Source organism: Mirounga angustirostris, unplaced genomic scaffold, assembly GCF_029215605.1.
Source record: "Mirounga angustirostris isolate CCGP_5_RB_7025 unplaced genomic scaffold, mMirAng1.0.hap1 SCAF_2, whole genome shotgun sequence".
Taxonomy (NCBI): Eukaryota; Metazoa; Chordata; class Mammalia; order Carnivora; family Phocidae; genus Mirounga; species Mirounga angustirostris.
Genome location: NW_026991710.1, coordinates 64,594,616 through 64,611,749, shown reverse-complemented (window position 1 = coordinate 64,611,749; position 17,134 = coordinate 64,594,616). Strand labels below are relative to the sequence as shown.

The 17,134-nt window shown below is 38.1% G+C and overlaps 1 protein-coding gene across 1 annotated transcript in view; it reads left to right on the top strand.

Moving 5' to 3' along the window:
- PRKG2 (protein kinase cGMP-dependent 2) overlaps positions 1–17,134 on the top strand; it is a 105,353-nt gene that overhangs the window by 84,550 nt on the left and 3,669 nt on the right. The window contains exons 15-18 of the mRNA XM_064584680.1: positions 7,648–7,811; positions 11,088–11,210; positions 12,125–12,187; positions 16,523–16,589. Of these exons, the coding sequence (XP_064440750.1) occupies positions 7,648–7,811; positions 11,088–11,210; positions 12,125–12,187; positions 16,523–16,589 (417 nt within the window). The remainder of the gene's footprint in view (positions 1–7,647; positions 7,812–11,087; positions 11,211–12,124; positions 12,188–16,522; positions 16,590–17,134) is intronic.

Here is a 17,134-nt window from a genome sequence, read left to right as displayed (position 1 = left end):
CAAAGAAAAGATGGGAAAAAAAGTTAAGAATATTAATTAATAAAATATGATGAAATAAAAGGAATACAGAGCCAAAGGTTGATGTTTTGAAAAGACTAATAAAAGTAACAAACTGGAAATGTTGTTCAAATAGTATTTACAGATAAATACTATTATGAAGGAACATCATTTCAGTTAAAGTAGAGATTTATGTGGATTAGAAAGTATTTGGGCAACTTTACTACTATATGTGAATTATCTATTTATTTATGTATATACTATACATGTTATATATATATGTGACATCATATATATAGTTAGGTTCCAGTGAGGGCTCTTTCTGGTTTGCAGATGGTTGTCTTCTCACACTGTCCTCACCTGGCAGACAGAGATCATCTTTCTTGCGTCTCTTTACATAAGGACACTAATCCTATTCATGAGGATGTCACCTTTGTGGCTTAACTGCCTCCCAAAGGCCCCACTTCCAAGTATCATTATATTTGGGATTAGAGCTTCGACATAGGAATCTTGTACAGACACAGTCTATAGCTGAACATCCAGAGAATTCACTTCAACGACTTACAATACTAATCAGGTGTGAATTCCTTCAGAAAGCAGTAAGAGATAATTTCCATCTTAGTCTGTGAGGCTACTGTAAACTTGGTTCTCCAAAGGAAACTCCTAGGGAAGGCCAATTAATGTCCCATCCAGCTCATAAATTTAGTGTAAAAATCATAAGTAAAATATTAGCAAACTGACTATAAATTATAACAAGACATCATAACAAAATTGGATCTATCTCAGGAATTCAAGCATAGTTTAACATTAATTCTATTAAACCAAATCACCATTTTAATGGATTAAAAAAGAAAAACAATTCTTTAATCACCTCAATGGATGCAAAGAAAATTTGGTATGTTTCTACATTCAGTTATGATAAAATCTTAGCAAACCAGGAATAGAAAAAAATTTTATTAACCCAATGAAAGATAACTAACAAGGATTTGGAGCAAACACTGTACAACATGATGAAACATTAGAAGTATGCTTTTAGAAGTCAGTGAAATAAGCACTTCTATATTTTGTTGGAGGTTCTAACCCAATGCAGGAAGATATAAAGAAAATTAAAAGAAAGATTGAGACATAAACAACAAAACCTATTTTCCTATGATATGATTATGTAGAAATCCAAAATATAACAACAAATTATTAAAATTAAGTGAAGAGTTTAGTATGATTGCTGGATATAAGATTAATAATATAAGAACTCAGTGTATTTTTAAATACAGAAACGTAGTTGATAAATAGGAATACAAATACCCTTTTAAAAAGCATAGAAATATATTTATGTTTACATAATAGAAATAAAAATATAATGTATCTAGGAATAAATCTAACAAAAATGTGTAAGAGCTTTATTGAGAAACAGACGAATTTATAGAAAGACATTAAAAACATGTGGATTAGTAAGCTCATTCTCTTTCTTCTGGGCACAGAGCTAGACAACATAACCCATTCTTCCTTGTGGCTGATTGTGGCCCTGTGGCGCAGTTCTAGCTAGTGAAGTGTGAGCTGACATGCTTGTGCACCATGATCAGGCCTGGGTGATAGCGACCTCTGCAGATGATCTCCACCCAGTCTTTATGACTTGCGGCTTACAAATACTGAGATTTAAAGTTGGCAGAGCCATAAAAGTGGAAGGAGCCTGGCAGGGGTGCCTGGGTTACTCAGTCGGGTGAGGGTCTGGCTCTTGATTTCGGCCCAGGTCATGATCTCAGCTCAGGTTATGATCTCAGGCTCCTGGGATTGAGCCCCATGTTGAGCTCTGTGCTCAGCAGGGACTCTGCTTGGGATTCATCTCTAGTTCTCTTTCTCCCTCTGCCCCTCCCCCTGATAATGCACTCTCTCTCTCTCTCTCTCTCAATCTCTCAAATCTTTAAAAAAAGAAAATGGAAGGAGCCTGCGTCCCTGATCCACTGCGTAGAGATCCCCCTACTGCTCAAGAAAATTCATTATGAGAAGAGAGGTAAATTAATGTAGAGCTTAAGCTTTTATACTTTCTTAGGTATGTGTGTTCAACAGTCACTCTAGCATAACCCTAAATCAGAAAGATGTAGAGGTTTCAAAATAGCAAGACTCAACATCAAAAAGATATGAAGTCTCCAAAATCATATACAGATTAGATACACTTCAGTGGAATTCCAGCAAAGCTTTTCATGAAGTTTGGCAAACCGATTTTAAAGTTTATATAGACTAACCAATGGCCAAGAATAGCCAAGAGACATTTCTGAAAGCAAACAAGAAGAGGGTGGGAGGAAATCCTCTCAGATATCCAAATTATAATGCTATCCTTCAAATTAATTACTAATGCGGGGGGAATGTAAATTAAAACCGCAGTGATTTAATACTTACAAATGGCAAAAATAAAAGTTGTTATCACTAAAGGATAGTAAGGATGTAGAGCAACCGGAACTCTGTGCATTACTGCTGGGGAAGGAGGTGGGTAATGCAGTCTGATCCCTAATGAAAGTAATTTGACAACAGGTAGTAAAATTGAAGACACTGCATCTTTGATCCTGTAATTCTACCATCTTACATAAACCTCTGCTAGGTAATATGGAAAATGATATTAATAGAAGCATTTTTGTGATAGCACACGATTCAATATTAGGCAAATGCCCATCAATAGCATAATGGACAGAAAAAATCATTTCATGTTAATTCAGTGGTGTATGATACAGCAGTGAAAATAAATGTACCCCAATATCAATTAAATTCACAAAGATAATTTTAAATGAAAATAGGCAGTTTGCCTGAGAACAGATGTAAGATTTATCTAAAGTTTTTAAAAACGAGAACTTATTTTACTTAAGGATCTGAAATATGTGGTCATATTAGAAAGGATGCGAGTACCCAACGAACACCAAAGTCAGAGGAGTGGTGACCTCTTGGCAATGTGCAGTAGGATGCCGGGGAAGGAACACAGAGGGCTTCTGCACTGGCTCTGCTCCGTGTACCTGGTGGTAGCTATGGGGGTGCTTTATAACCTGCATATGGGTCACATTAGTTTATGTTTCAGGTTTTTTTTCTAACTTGACAAATAAAAGTAATTATCAGCTCCCACTATATTCTTTCTGCTAGACCATTATTAGCTGTACTTATTGAGTAGTGATTAAGCTTTTCCCGCCAATGTGCTGAATGTATGTTGCTTCTTTTCTCTTAAAAATCTTCTACTTCCTGGGACGCCTGGGTGGCTCAGTCAGTTAAGCAGCTGCCTTCAGCTCAGGTCATGATCCCAGGCTCCTGGGATCAAGTCCCGCATCGGGCTCCTTGCTCAGCGGGGAGCCTGCTTCTCCCTCTGCCTGCAGCTCCCCCTGCTTGTACTCTCGCTCTCTCTTTCTCGCCTATGCTCTCTCTCTCTGGCAAATAAATAAATAAAATCTTTAAAAAATAAATAAATAAATAAAAATCTTCTACTTCCTCATCGATTTATATATAATGGGAAGGTTCCCTTTGGAACCTGGTTCAAGTCTCACCTCCCATATCCACGACCTTCCTAGACTTTAATTTTCTCCTCTTTAACATCAGGATAACAGTTGCTCACTCCCCAAGCTGTTGTGAAGATCATACATATACATGTGCATTTACATATCTTACCAAAACTGATGTTAACAGTTATCTCTTCATTCAGATTTTTTTCACCAAACAGGTGTTGAACATCTGCTGTGTTACAAATGCTGTAGGGGTTACAGAATGAATAGGATATAACGCTTCTCCTCAAGGAGCTAGATTTATTCACACACAACTAGAGGATGTTGCCCCAAGGAATGTAACTGTGGAATATAAACAGTGTTAAACACCTCAGAGGAGAAAGGAATTGGTTCTATAAATTCAAGGAAGGCTTCAGAGAGGTGGTGGCATAGCAGATGAGCGTCCAAAAATTTTTTTCAGTTTGTGCTCATGCATGCAGAGCTCCCCTTCAACTTGCCCACTTTCAAGTAAATGCAGTATTTGGGGTGAGTCACCACACCCCCATAAAGAATGGGTTGTTGCCATGAAAGACGCATACCTTAGCCTCCCTCACTCCCATCCAGTGGAGGCCATCCACTGTTGCCCGTTTTAGTGGATGGACATTAGTATCACAAGGACATGAAATCATCATTGGTTGTTGCAGACAGGATAAACAGATTCCTTTGTACCCTTGTCTAGACTTGGGCAAAGTAGGTGCCCTGAAAATTCCACATAAATATTTTTTTGGAATGTTATGTCCCCATGACTTATTTGGCTTAATTAGACTGGTCATTTTGTATCCATTTTTTTATGTGACCAAGAGAACCAATAGCTGACAAATTTACTGACCCAGAGAGAAACTTCGGGGAAAAAGCTAATACCAACTGGACACAGGCTCCAGCAAGCCACAATGTTAATTTTGCTATTTCTGAATGATGCAATCACCACTGCAGATTTAGAAGCATCTTAAAAACCTTCTAATTCATTTAAAATCTTTGGAGACTTGATGTGTTTAAACTCTCAACATCATGTAAGCTGCCTTTCATAATGGAAATTTAATAGAGACAAGAGAAAACCTGTGTGTAGCTTCTCTGGATATTCTTCCTGAAAGCTCAGTTTTGTGAGTAGAATTAAAAAAAAAAAAGTGTGGGAATATTTTCTTGCCTTCTAGAATGATCCTTTAAAACATTAGTCAGGACATGTATAACCTCTTAATCCTCCAGTGGCCTCTTAGACAAAAAAACAAAAACAAAACTGAAGTTCTTTCTGGGGTTTACCAGACCAGTACCTAATCTGCCTTCGCTTCCTGTCTCTCTTCCCCTCATACATAGTGGCCCAGCCACACTGGCCTTCTTGCCGAGCCTTGAACTTACCACGCACATTCCCAAAGGCTAGGGCTTTCGCGCTACTCCTTCTCTGTCAGAATCACTCTTGCTCAGAGCCTTTTTCTTATTTCAGTCAGATTGCTGCTGAAATCTGCTCAAATGCTACCTCCTCAGAGAGCCCTTTCCTGGTCACCCTATTGAAAATAAAATTCCTATTGGTTGCCGTACCCCACTCTGCCATGTGTTTCTGCAAGCATATGTCACTCTCTCGCATTATTATATATGATCTTCTATTTTTATGCTAGTTCTCCTCTTTCTCTCAAATGCCATCTCTGAGAGGACTGGTGCTTGGTACATAATGGTATTCAATAGCTGTTCAGTGAGTGAACGAAGAAACTTACATTTCTGTCGCCTAGAAGAGATAGTGTTAAAAAGGCTGAAGCTTGGGGCGCCTGGGTGGCTCAGTCGTTAAGCGTCTGCATTCGTCTCAGGTCATGATCCCAGGGTCCTGGGATCGAGCCTGGCATCAGGTTCCCTGCTCAGCAGGGAGCGTGCTTCTCCCTCTCCCACTCTCCCTGCTTGTGTTCCCTCTCTCTCTCTCTGTGTCTTTCTGTCAAATAAATAAATAAAATCTTAAAAAAAAACCCCAAAAAACAAAAGGCTGAAACTTTGTGGTGGAATCCACGGGTGGTATAAGACAGCGGTGATGTGAATGGTTGTAGAAAATGCACAGAACTTGACATCAGAAGATCTGGGTCTTTCTTGATTAGGCATTTGACTTTGGATAGGTCTGAGTGTCAATTTCCTCTGACCAAATGGATTAGACTAAAGTTGATAAGATCAAAGAAAAGTGGTAAGTTCTCATAAATCTTAAAATCTTAGTATAATTATGGCCACCTCTGTGGGTCAATATTTAAATACTACAAAAGCAAAACCAGCTATTCAAATTAAAATTCACCATTTTCAGAGCTAGAAAAACTCTCCTAAGCATCTAATGAACACCCAGTTTTAAAAGGAAAACTTAAATGCAATGAAAAAAAATGTGTTGGAAGGCTATTATAAAACAACAAAATACAATATTTCCATATGTGCATACACACAAATGCAATTATAAGCATTGCTTTCTTGTCTCTTAAATTTCAGTCTTTATAAAATTAGCTAGGATTTTCATATTGGTTCTTCCTCTGAGGAATAAGTATATAAGCTAATCTCAGGTGGTTACAAATTTTAATTTCATAGTATCCCCAGCCATCCCTTAGATAAAATCTTTATGAGTCATTTTCTATAGATAAAAGAAAACAGTAAAATCCCACTTCAAATTAGGCTGCTTAAATTCCCTTTTTCTAATAAGGAAATCCTTGCTGTTGCATGGTAAGTACTAAAAAGCATTAGTGGAAAGCTAAATTTCTAAGAGATTTATTTAAGATAAAACAAAGACTTTAAATATTAGTATTTGAATAAATAAACGAGGGCTGGATTTTATAGTTCATTGACATACTCTTTCAGGTGAGGGCTATTTTGATATGTTAACCTTATTTATTTATTCTTTTACTCAATATTATTGCCATGTTATTGCGATAGCCCATCTGCATAATGAAACTCTTAAAATGTGAACCTTGAGGCTCAGGTATAATTTGTGTGTCTGTTTACTTCAGGGAGGTGAAGGGCGGTTTTATTAAAATAATACCTGTATGTATTGGAGATGAAGAGTACATGCTAAATAACGCCTGTGGACAGAAACCAACTGTTTGTTTTGCAGGGCAGGATGTCAGTCATGTACACTGCCCCCATTCAGTGAGCGAGTCTTCCTGTTGCTCCAGACTTCTCGCCCATCTCTGTTCTGTGCACAGAGTTGGTTCATTGAATAGAGTCTCAGAGAAGTGGAGGGGCCTATTCTGAAAAGACAGATGAGGGTAGCACCAACTTATTCCCCGAGGAGAGTTCCTGATCCTCGTTCAGGGCCAAGCTCAGATATCAGCCTCCTAATGACATCTTCCCCAGTGGTCTTTTCCCTAATGTTCCAGAAGTATATGTTTTTTGGCCCTCTGCATAATCTTCTACTCTATCATATATCACATGAAATAATATTAATCGCATATGTGTAAGTATTCCCAACACTCTGAGTTTCTCCTAGGCAGCTCTGTATCTGTAAGCCTAGCACAGAGCCTGGCCAATGGTGGGTGCTGACTGTGTCTTTTCAGGACAAATAAGTTCATTCAGGTGCTATTCACAGCTGATCTGCGGGAGAAGGATTCAAAGTGTCCATAGTCTGGCCAAAGCTGAGAAAAGGTGATCCTGGCTTTTTCTATGGAATGTCAGAATGTAGAGGATGCAGACATTGTGTATCATGGTTTTTAAAGATGGATCAGAATTTTAAGATCCCCTTTCTCTCAACAATGGTCCCTTTCCCAAACTCTCAATTTTGCTATTACTTTTCTTTTTATGATGGAACTTAAAGTGCACCAGGGTCGATCACTTCCCCTTTCTCCCCTCTTCCTAATGAATGCCACCATTGGTTAGAAAATTATTTGTCTGCTTGCTCTGAGCTTTACATTTGTTGTAATGGTCTACGCTAGCCATTCCTCTCATCTTCTAGGTGTCATGGGCATAGAGGTGTGTGCATGGAACTTTCTCCATTGTAACTAGATTTACACCTGGTTCTGCAAAAGAATAAATGAGAGTGTCAGTGGTGTGTGTGTGTGTGTGTGTGTTTGTGTGTGTGTGAGAAAGGAAGGGTGGAGGTATAGACAGAAGGTTGGAGAAGTTAGAGGGACACGTAAAGAAGAACATGAGTTTTATGGTCTCTGAAAATGTCTTTGACATTGTCTTCCAGGTTGACTTTGGATTTGCTAAGAAAATAGGATCTGGACAGAAAACATGGACATTCTGCGGAACTCCAGAGTATGTAGCTCCTGAAGTCATTCTCAACAAAGGACATGACTTCAGTGTGGATTTTTGGTCTCTGGGAATTCTAGTGTATGAGCTCCTAACCGGCAAGTAAGTACCTTCAAGTTCACAGAAGTATTAAAATAATTTACTAATGATAAAAAATATATAATTTAAGAGTTTAATTTTTGGAAATGTTTTTGATTAAGTGTGATGACTTTTCCCCTTTGTATATTTTACATATAGCATGCTTTGCTGGTTTGTAACATGGAGAAAACATTCCAGAAGGTACAGGAAAGAAGTACAGAATTGCTTTGGTTTACCTAAAATGGCAAGGCCTGTTATTATAGATAACATGTTAACTGTGTGAAGGTTTGGTAATTCCGTTGTAAGAATAAGGAGACGAATTGAGGCTGTGGGCTGTTATTATTTCCTCTCATATATATTTTTTGTAATGGAGAAAATTGTAATCATGTTCCAATTAAATCCATTAAACAATGAAACTAAATTTAGCTGCATTCTTCCATCTTCCCAATGAATCACTAACCAGAAAACTTAAGAGAAAGGAACATTGCTGGATTTAAATTTTAATCTCCTTGTCAACAGTCTTGTAGAGGTGCTAATGAACAGAGACCAGACACAGCAGGAGGTTTAGCAGTTCAAATTGAATTGTCGCCCCTGGAGGGGTTAAAGGGCTATATTAATGAATCCAGGATCCCAAATATTCATCATGCGCGCATGCATACACATACGTGCACATGCATTTACACCCACACATGCATATACACATACATAGGCTCTATGTAATTTTACCTCACATTGTAAAGCACTTTACAGTTTACAGAGCTCTTACATGTGTATTCTCTAATTTTTATGAATTTGTGTGGAAGTTAAAGAAGGAATTTTTTTATTTTATGACTTAAATGTTATGGATTAGACAGCCAGAAAAGAGAGCTACCTGCTACCTGCTTAAGGTCAGGGATTCGATCCCAGATCTTCTAACCCTAAATATGACACACTTTCCATTACACACCTATGCCTTATAACGTACGCATTTTTAATGTAATGCATGGACATCCCCACAGGATACAGTTCAGTTTTTTTCCCTCTGTTTTTCATCAACTGTTTTGATCATCCTTACAAACCTTTGTAAGCAAATATTCTCAGTCTTACTTTCAGAGCAGATTTGCTTATGGAATGGCATATGAAATACTGAAATGAGCCCTTTGATGGGGATTCAAGTCTCAACACATACTTAAAAAGAGTTTCATAAAACCTGGAACTTTTATACTGTAAATTTCTAATGTTAGATTGATTACCTGTGGCTGTATATTCGACTTCTTTGTCCACGTGCATTGAGCAAACAGATATGAAAGATTATTTTATATTATCTGTATTCATTTTCAAATAGTCATTGCTTAAGATTTTGATGGATAGAAGAGAAAATTCTCCAGACTGTCCTTCAGAGAGAAAGATGTTTACTGTCTTGGGACACAAGGAGTTCTGTTTCAAGAATGTGTTCCTCATCCCTGTGAAATTTGTCAGCTGCATTTGTAAGAAATACATGATGGTTCGTGTGGTAGCTAGGGAATATAGAACTCAGTCTTTATCAGCTGGAATAAGCTTCTACAAGGAATAAGGAAATAAAGTGAGGGAATAAGGAAAGGGGATCCCCAATAACTTGGAGTTGTTAAAGTGGCTTTGAACTGTCAAGAACTTGAGAAATTGTTCTTATAAAGGTTTTCAGGGTAGGGCATGAAAAAAGTTAATTTTAAATGCCCTGAACTCTAGAGAGTCAGGAGGTAAAGGAAAATGAGAAAAAGAACTAAAACACAGCACAACACAACAAACACAACATAACTGTAAATACAAAAGTATTGAAAATAGAGCAATGCTTTTTGTTTCATACCTCATTTTCTTTTTTTATTTTTTCGTATCTTATTTTCTTTACAAGCAAGACATAGATTGTTGCACCAACCTTATTTCATGTTTATTCCTGAGAGTGGGAACTCACTAGCAAAAGGTCTCAAGCATGGCCAAGATATAGCAGAGTAGTTCATGCAAGTCATCTTCAAATTAAATGACACAATAGAATAAAGTATTTTTAATAGCAAAGCATGTGAGTTAAAATGTTATCCAAATTCAGTGGTCAATTCCCAATGCTTTCTTACCCTAGCAATGCTTCCCTTGAAGTACTCTCTTCACATGCCTTCTAGGACCTCCCTTTCTCTCATTTATTTGGCTCCATCTTTGTCTTCATTGCTGAATCCTTCTTATCCTCCTGACCTCTCCACATTGGGCCACGTTAGTCCTTGATCTCTTTTCTATCTACCCACTCCTTGGCAGATATCAAGTTCATGGCCAGAAATCCTATCTGATGACACCCCACAATCACACCTCCAGCTCTCTTTCCTGAATGCCAGCCTCACAAATTCAGCTGCCTGCATAGCATCTCTGTTTGGACATTTAAAACCTAACTCCCATTTGGACATTTCATAACATGCTCTGGACCTCTGGACCCCCACTTTTGGCCCCCACTCCAGCCTTTCTTCTCTTAGTAAGCAATAGCTCCATTCCATAAGTCAAAACACTTCAGCATCATTCTTGAATCTTTTCTTTCTCCTACACACCACATTCACAACATTGGCAAATCCTATTGGCTTTACCATCTAAATAGATCCAGAATCCAACCACATCTCACCACCTTCACTTCTACCATCATAGTTCAGGCCACCAGGCCTTCCTTCCCCCATTGCTAGCACTGTCAAAGGTCATTTTTGACACATTTTTTCTTAAAAAGCTTACTCTGACTGCTGTAAACTCCGCCATCTGACTCAGAGTACATTCCTAGGCCATTAGCATCACCCACTAGCTTCGCATGATATGACCCTCATTGCTTCTACCCCTCTTCTGCTTCCTTACTCATTCCCCCAGCAACCCAGCCCTCCTCACCGTTGGCAGAGCAACCCATGCCACTCCTGACTCATGGCCTTTGGACCTGCTGTCTCTGAATCTTTTGCTTACAGATAACAGTGCGGCTCATTCCCCCCTTCTCTTCATTGATACCACTGCTCAATTGTCAACTTATGAAAGAGGCTTTTCCCATCTACCAGGTTTAAGAAGATCACACCTCTCTCTGTCACTCTGTCCCCTCCTTGATTTTTCTTTTTAGTGATTATCACCAACTGACAAATCACCTGTATGTGTACGTGTGTCATTTGTTAAGTGATATGAAATCAATGAAATTATTTTCTAGCATATATCCAGATTTTTTAATACAATGACTAATGAGAAAGGAGGAGGGAGGAAGGGAAGAAAAGGTAAGAAAGTCAGTTGTAAATGTGTCTGACACGTTGGTCCTAGTGTCCTATTTTGGCTTTTCTCCAGCCCTCCCTTTTCTGGGATTGACCAAATGATGACCTACAATTTGATTCTCAAAGGAATTGAAAAAATAGATTTTCCCAGAAAGATCACAAGACGACCTGAGGATTTGATTCGGAGACTTTGCAGGTGAGAATGAAAATTAAAATCCCTACTTCTTGGGGAATGTGTGAAGTCTTCTCATTTCTGTGTCCACACAATTTAAAATTAGGTATGCATTTACTTTTTGTACTTTTCTATGTAGCTAAATTATATTTAAAGGAAATCATTTCTTCACTAGGAGTTTGAGTTTACTTCATGTTACAGAATCACAGTACCTACTTACAGTTTAAAAGAGATCTACAGTTATCAGTCAGCTTATCTTTGGGAATCATCTTTATCTGTATTAAGGCAAAAGAACCTTAGTTTAATAAAGGAGTAATTAATTAACAACCTTGTTATTTTGAGAGAAAACCAGTGGTGGTGACAAAGTGTCACTCCTTGCCCTCTGTCAGTCTTCATTTTAAAAAACAGTACCTCTCTGGCCTTATTTTAAATTATTCCTAATTTCTATTTACCCTTAAAAATAATATATTGGAGAGCAGAAGACTTCTGGAATTTGTGTTTAAACTTTGCTTTGTCACTGTTTTCTTTTCTTTTTTCTTTTTTTGCACATTTGAACTGTTTTTTAAAGCATTAGCATTTAGTAAATTTAGAACATGAAACCTAGTTGTGGGTTGCCAACAGAAATCTCTCCATGTTTCTAAGATTCCAGCTCAGATGTAAATGATTCTTTAAAGATTTCCCTGTTTTTTCTCAGCAAAGTTGGTAAGATAACATCCTTATTCATAGCTCATTTAAAGCACCGGGGTGTGTGTGTGTGTGTGTGTGTGTGTACTAGAGAGGGGCATGTGTTTTTCATTTCCCTGTACTCAGCTGCTTGGCCTATGAATATTGTTGAATAAATGAATGAATAAATACATAAAGAAAAAATGTTAAATTTTAGTTTAAAATTCACCAAAGCATAATTATTATAAATTGCCCTTCAAAAATTTTTATTTTAGGCAAAATCCAACAGAAAGACTTGGAAATCTGAAGAATGGAATCAATGACATTAAGAAACACAGGTACATAGCTATTGCTTGGCCCAGAAAATAATAGAAATTTTTAGAAAAATGTAATCTTGAAGCTTTTGTTGTAGGTCACAAGAGTCCCTTTACAGATGCTCAATTTTTCCTTTTTGGTGTTTTATTTTTAATTTGTGTTTTACTAGGTACAATTACAATAATCAGTCTCAAGGTGATTTCTCTAATGCTGAAAATTCACATCAAGAATGGATGAAATTCTAAAACAAGTGACAAAATCACATCTTTAAGTTATAGCAACTTAGCTTTTTATACACTGCTATTTTTATTTTTATGTTTATTTTTTAAGTAGGTTCCACACTGGGTGTGGAGCTCAATGAATGTCTCCAAGATCAAGACCTGAGCTGAGATCAAGGGTTGGATGCTTAACCCACTGAGCCACCCAGGAGCCCCTTATTATTTTTTAAAAATATCAGTTTGAATTCTATAGAGAAATTAAGTTCTAATTTTGACCTTTGATTTGTGATTAAAGTACGATATAGTCACTGTTGTCAACATTAAAGAGAAATCAACTGTTAAGTAGTAGTATATTTCAGTTTTAGTTAATAGTATATATTTATTTTAAATACAATTTTCCTTTGACTAGCTCTCCAAATTTTGAAGCTTAGTATTGTATTTTACATTTGGGATAAAGTACATTGATTTCCACAAAACCTCAAACACTGTTTCAGCCTTATACAATAATCTAACATGCATCTTTGCACTTCTGTGGATTTCTGAAGCTAGCCTTCAGAACCAGTGATAACTTCCATGAATTATCCTCTTTGATGTGGTTTATATATGTAGAGTTCAAGCCTTTCAGATTTTTAAAACAACTGATGCCTAGCTAAATCCTGCAATCCTCAAAATGTTTTAATTTTGCTTACGATATACAAAAAATATCACCAACTGATAGTACTACTGATAACAGAAAAACTAAATTGGAGAATTTCATCATTGACAACCTGTGAACACACTGAAGTGTTTATGTTCAGAAATGAAAACACGTCTCAGTATTTCATTCCTATCTGGGTATTTTTTCCTGAAGAATTAGAGGCACAGAACACAGTGTGGAAATAAAGGGAGAAAAGCTTCTGAATAGAAACACTATTCATTTTGCTTAACAGTAATGGAGCAGCTTCAAAAAAAAAAAAAAAAAAAAAAAAAATTCCCCAGGCTGCCAACCCTGCTCTATCTATTCATGAACTCACTTGAAATAAAGCCATGTATTCAACATTGTAAATTCATATTGGGCTTTGCCTTAAGGGTGTGTTAGGAGGGAGGGAGGATGAAAGAGACAGACTCAGCTGTGCATTTTATGGACATGAAAATGCCTATAGTATTTTTATTATTCTTTGTCATCCTTTGGATTGCCTTCAGTGTAAAAGCTCATTATTTGTCTTAGATTCCAATTCATCTTTCTTTCTCCATGCGGTTATTACAATTTCTTTTCTCATTATAAAATGACACATAAACACACTATTCATATTGAGCAAACAAGTGTCCCATCAATTAAAGTCATCCCTCCAATGTATTGTCCTCCTTTTGCTCATTAAGGAAGTGTCTTCACGTTTTGCTCCCAGGTGGCCAGGGTTAACAGGCTCTGGTTTTATCTTTTCTTTCTTATTTACCTGAGGCTCATTTAAATGTAGCTGTCAAATTGTGATTGGGTGCGCATGCAAACTGAAGCTAAAGGATTTTCTCACCTCAGCATGGTAGTGAAGAATTTTGAATTTCCTTCCCTGTAGGGATTAATTGGCCCACTCTTCTTAACAGGCGGGATGTTCTTGGCCACAAGGGTAGATTTGAAGTGCAGTGCATGGGGTAGAGTTCAGTAATAAGATGGACCAAATTTACACAGTGCGTTTCAGTGAGCCCAGAGAGCTCAAAGACATTATTTCATCTGATTTACCTAGTGTTTCTTAAAATATAAAGCTGGCGGGGGGGGGGGGGTTAGGAACCTGCTTTTAAGTAGGAATGCTCTAAAACCTTCCATAAGTCTTCAAGGCTTATAGTTTCTCTACTCTGTGTACTCTTGGAATTAAAAAGAAAATCTTTCTGAAATTTGCCATCAGATTTTCTCACTCTTCTCTAAAGTAAAATGTATGCTTTTTTCTCAGAGAACCATTCATTTTAACTTTGCATTTAAAAACAATGCAGTTTAACATGGCATATTGTTAAGTTTGTCCATTCTGAGTTAAATCATCTTAACTAAACATAATCAGAGCTCCTCCCTCCCCTATTTCTGAGCTAACGTATGAACTAGGCATCGATCATGTCTCCCAACACCTATCTGAAAAGAGGGATAATATATTTGTAGGGTGCAATTAAATCTTTCCTGCTAGATAGAGGAATAATTTGTCTCAAGTGCCTTAATGTTACCTGTAATATTTCTAGCTGCTAAAATTACTTTCCAGAATAGCTTCTACCAGTCTTCTAAAAATGAAGAAGCAGTTTATGTGCCATTGCTGCTAATATTTCTTTGGTGAATATTTTTTACACATGAATGCATGCTGGCACTTGTGTTACTTAAAATGTGGTTAGTGTCAAAAGACCAAGTGTTAAGTGAATGGCCACTCATGTTAAGTAAATATTGCCGTAAGTCAAATTGTAGCAAGTACTCAGCAAGAAATGTATAGGCTCTTTGATTCAGTAGGGTAACAGTAATGATTTTTATTAATGCTTATGGAGTAGCTTCTGGGTAGAGAGCACTGTAAAATATGTTAAAAGAAATTGTGGCAGTATTTGGTGGCAAAAGAAAAGAATCCACCTGACTGTGCACCTAGAAATCCCTAAAAATGAAGCTTCAGTCTATGCCAAGAAGCTGATGGGTGGATCAAGGAGAGGACTCTTTGGTTTTGTAGCAAGGACAGGGGAAGCCTTACAGCTAGGGTTGCTGTCTGACTTTCACTCTTTGATTAGTGTCTCAGCAGCTTATACTAAAATGGCCCCTTGGGTTAAGAATGGCACCTGAAATGGAATGTACTAGAGCCTTCCCTCTGTTTATAGTACTTTTACTCTTGCCAAGCTTAGACTTGGAATGGGGAATCCAGTCAAGGACTGAATGAAAACCAACTCCAGCGGTGAGAAGAGATTAGAAAAGATGGAAGAGCATCATTTTTGGCGTGGCTGACAGACAGGAGTGTGACAGCCACCCAAATTCCCCAGCCCTCAGCCTCACACCTCTACCACCACCCTGCCTCCTTACAGCCCCCTCTGGTCATGCTCCACATAGCAGCCAGAATTATCCTTTGGAAGGGTGCTTAGATTCCATCATTTCCTTAGAACTCTCTAATGGTTTCCCATTAAGCATAAAATCCTGATTCCGTACTGTGTTTACAAGACCTGCGCGGTCTGGCCTCTAGCCAGTTTTCAGATACCCTGGGGCACACCAGCGTCCTATGGAAATAGCAGTGGGAAACGAGGGAAAGCACCCAAGTGGGTAGGGTAACATGTCCTGGAAGCCAAGTGAAAGAAGTATTTCAGGAAGTGTGAGTAATGAATGGTGGCAAATTCTCCTAGGTGAAGTAATACAAAAACTGAGAATTGAGGAGATTCACAGGAGTGGAGGGGGTGGGTGCTGATTGTAGTGTGGCCAGGAGAAAATGGGTGAGTAGAATGATTGGATAACTTCCAAAGAGTTTTCCTCCTGTGGGAGGAGAGAAACAAAGTGAAAGCTGGATGGGAGCTCAGGTCAAGGGAGGGTGTTTTGTGGTTGGAAGAAATAAAATGTCTCCAAACTGATGGGGATGATCTAGCAGGTGGGCATTGATGATTCAATAGAGAGGAGAATGACAGGAGCATGCCTTTGAATAGAGGAGTCCACAGGATCAAGTACACAGTGCAGGAGCTGAGCTGACCTTCCCTAGAAGCAAAGGCAGTGAACTCATGGTGCACGAGAAAAGGGATCCACAGATGTGAACAGACAGGCAGGTAGACTGGTGGAAGCTTGTGACAGCTCAGTTTTCTCAGTGAAATAGTAAGTCAGGTCATCATTCAGGGAGTGAGGACGGGGGGAGTTTCTGGAAGTTTGAGGAGAGAGGACAAAGTATGAATTATGAGTCAAAGGGAGCGTGACAGTGAGTGGGACAACAGGGAAATCTAGACCAATTGCTGGGCAGCATGAACTACCCCCTTGAGGTTAGTGGGCATGGATCTAACGTGAGACCAGACAACCAGCATGGTTATGCATTTCCCCACGCTCCTCCCCCCCCCCCCGCCCCTTGCAGCTGCACTGTAGCGGGCAGGGAGAGGGCAACAAAACGGACTGACAGATAACTCGATGGCTGATAGTTTATCGGGCAAGTAATATTCTTCTGTACTGTTTCTACTTCTCAGATGGTTAAATGGTTTTAATTGGGAGGGACTGAAAGCACGGAACCTTCCATCACCTTTACAGAGAGAGGTATGGTATCTGCTATTATTACTTTCTTAATTTTTTTCTAGTTTTTGTTTTCATAAACAGAATAGGGGTGTGTACCACATTTTAGATTTTTTTAATACTTTTTAAAAATTAGGTGAAAATGTCATAGCAATTTGTGATTATGGGGACTAAATAGTATTTCTTGTTTGATGGAGATCAGCTCAGTTCTCAGGAACCAATTACATACAAATCTAAGTCCCCAGGTAGTCAATGTTGGTCAGGCTAACAGAGGGCTCTAGAAGTAAAATATGAATCATACTGTGATTTAAAATTTTCTGGTTAGCCACAGGTAAAATGAAACAGGTGAAATTAATTTTAATTATTACAATGTATCAAAAATTGTCATTTTGATATGCGATCAACATAAAATATTAATGAGATGTCACATTTATTTTTCCATACTGTTTTTGAAATCCCAAATGTGGATTTTACAGCAGTCTCAATTTGGACTAGCCACCTTTGGGGTGCTCAGTCACCACCTGTGCCTGGTTGGACAGCATAGCTCGAGAGGAAACAGAACATCTGCT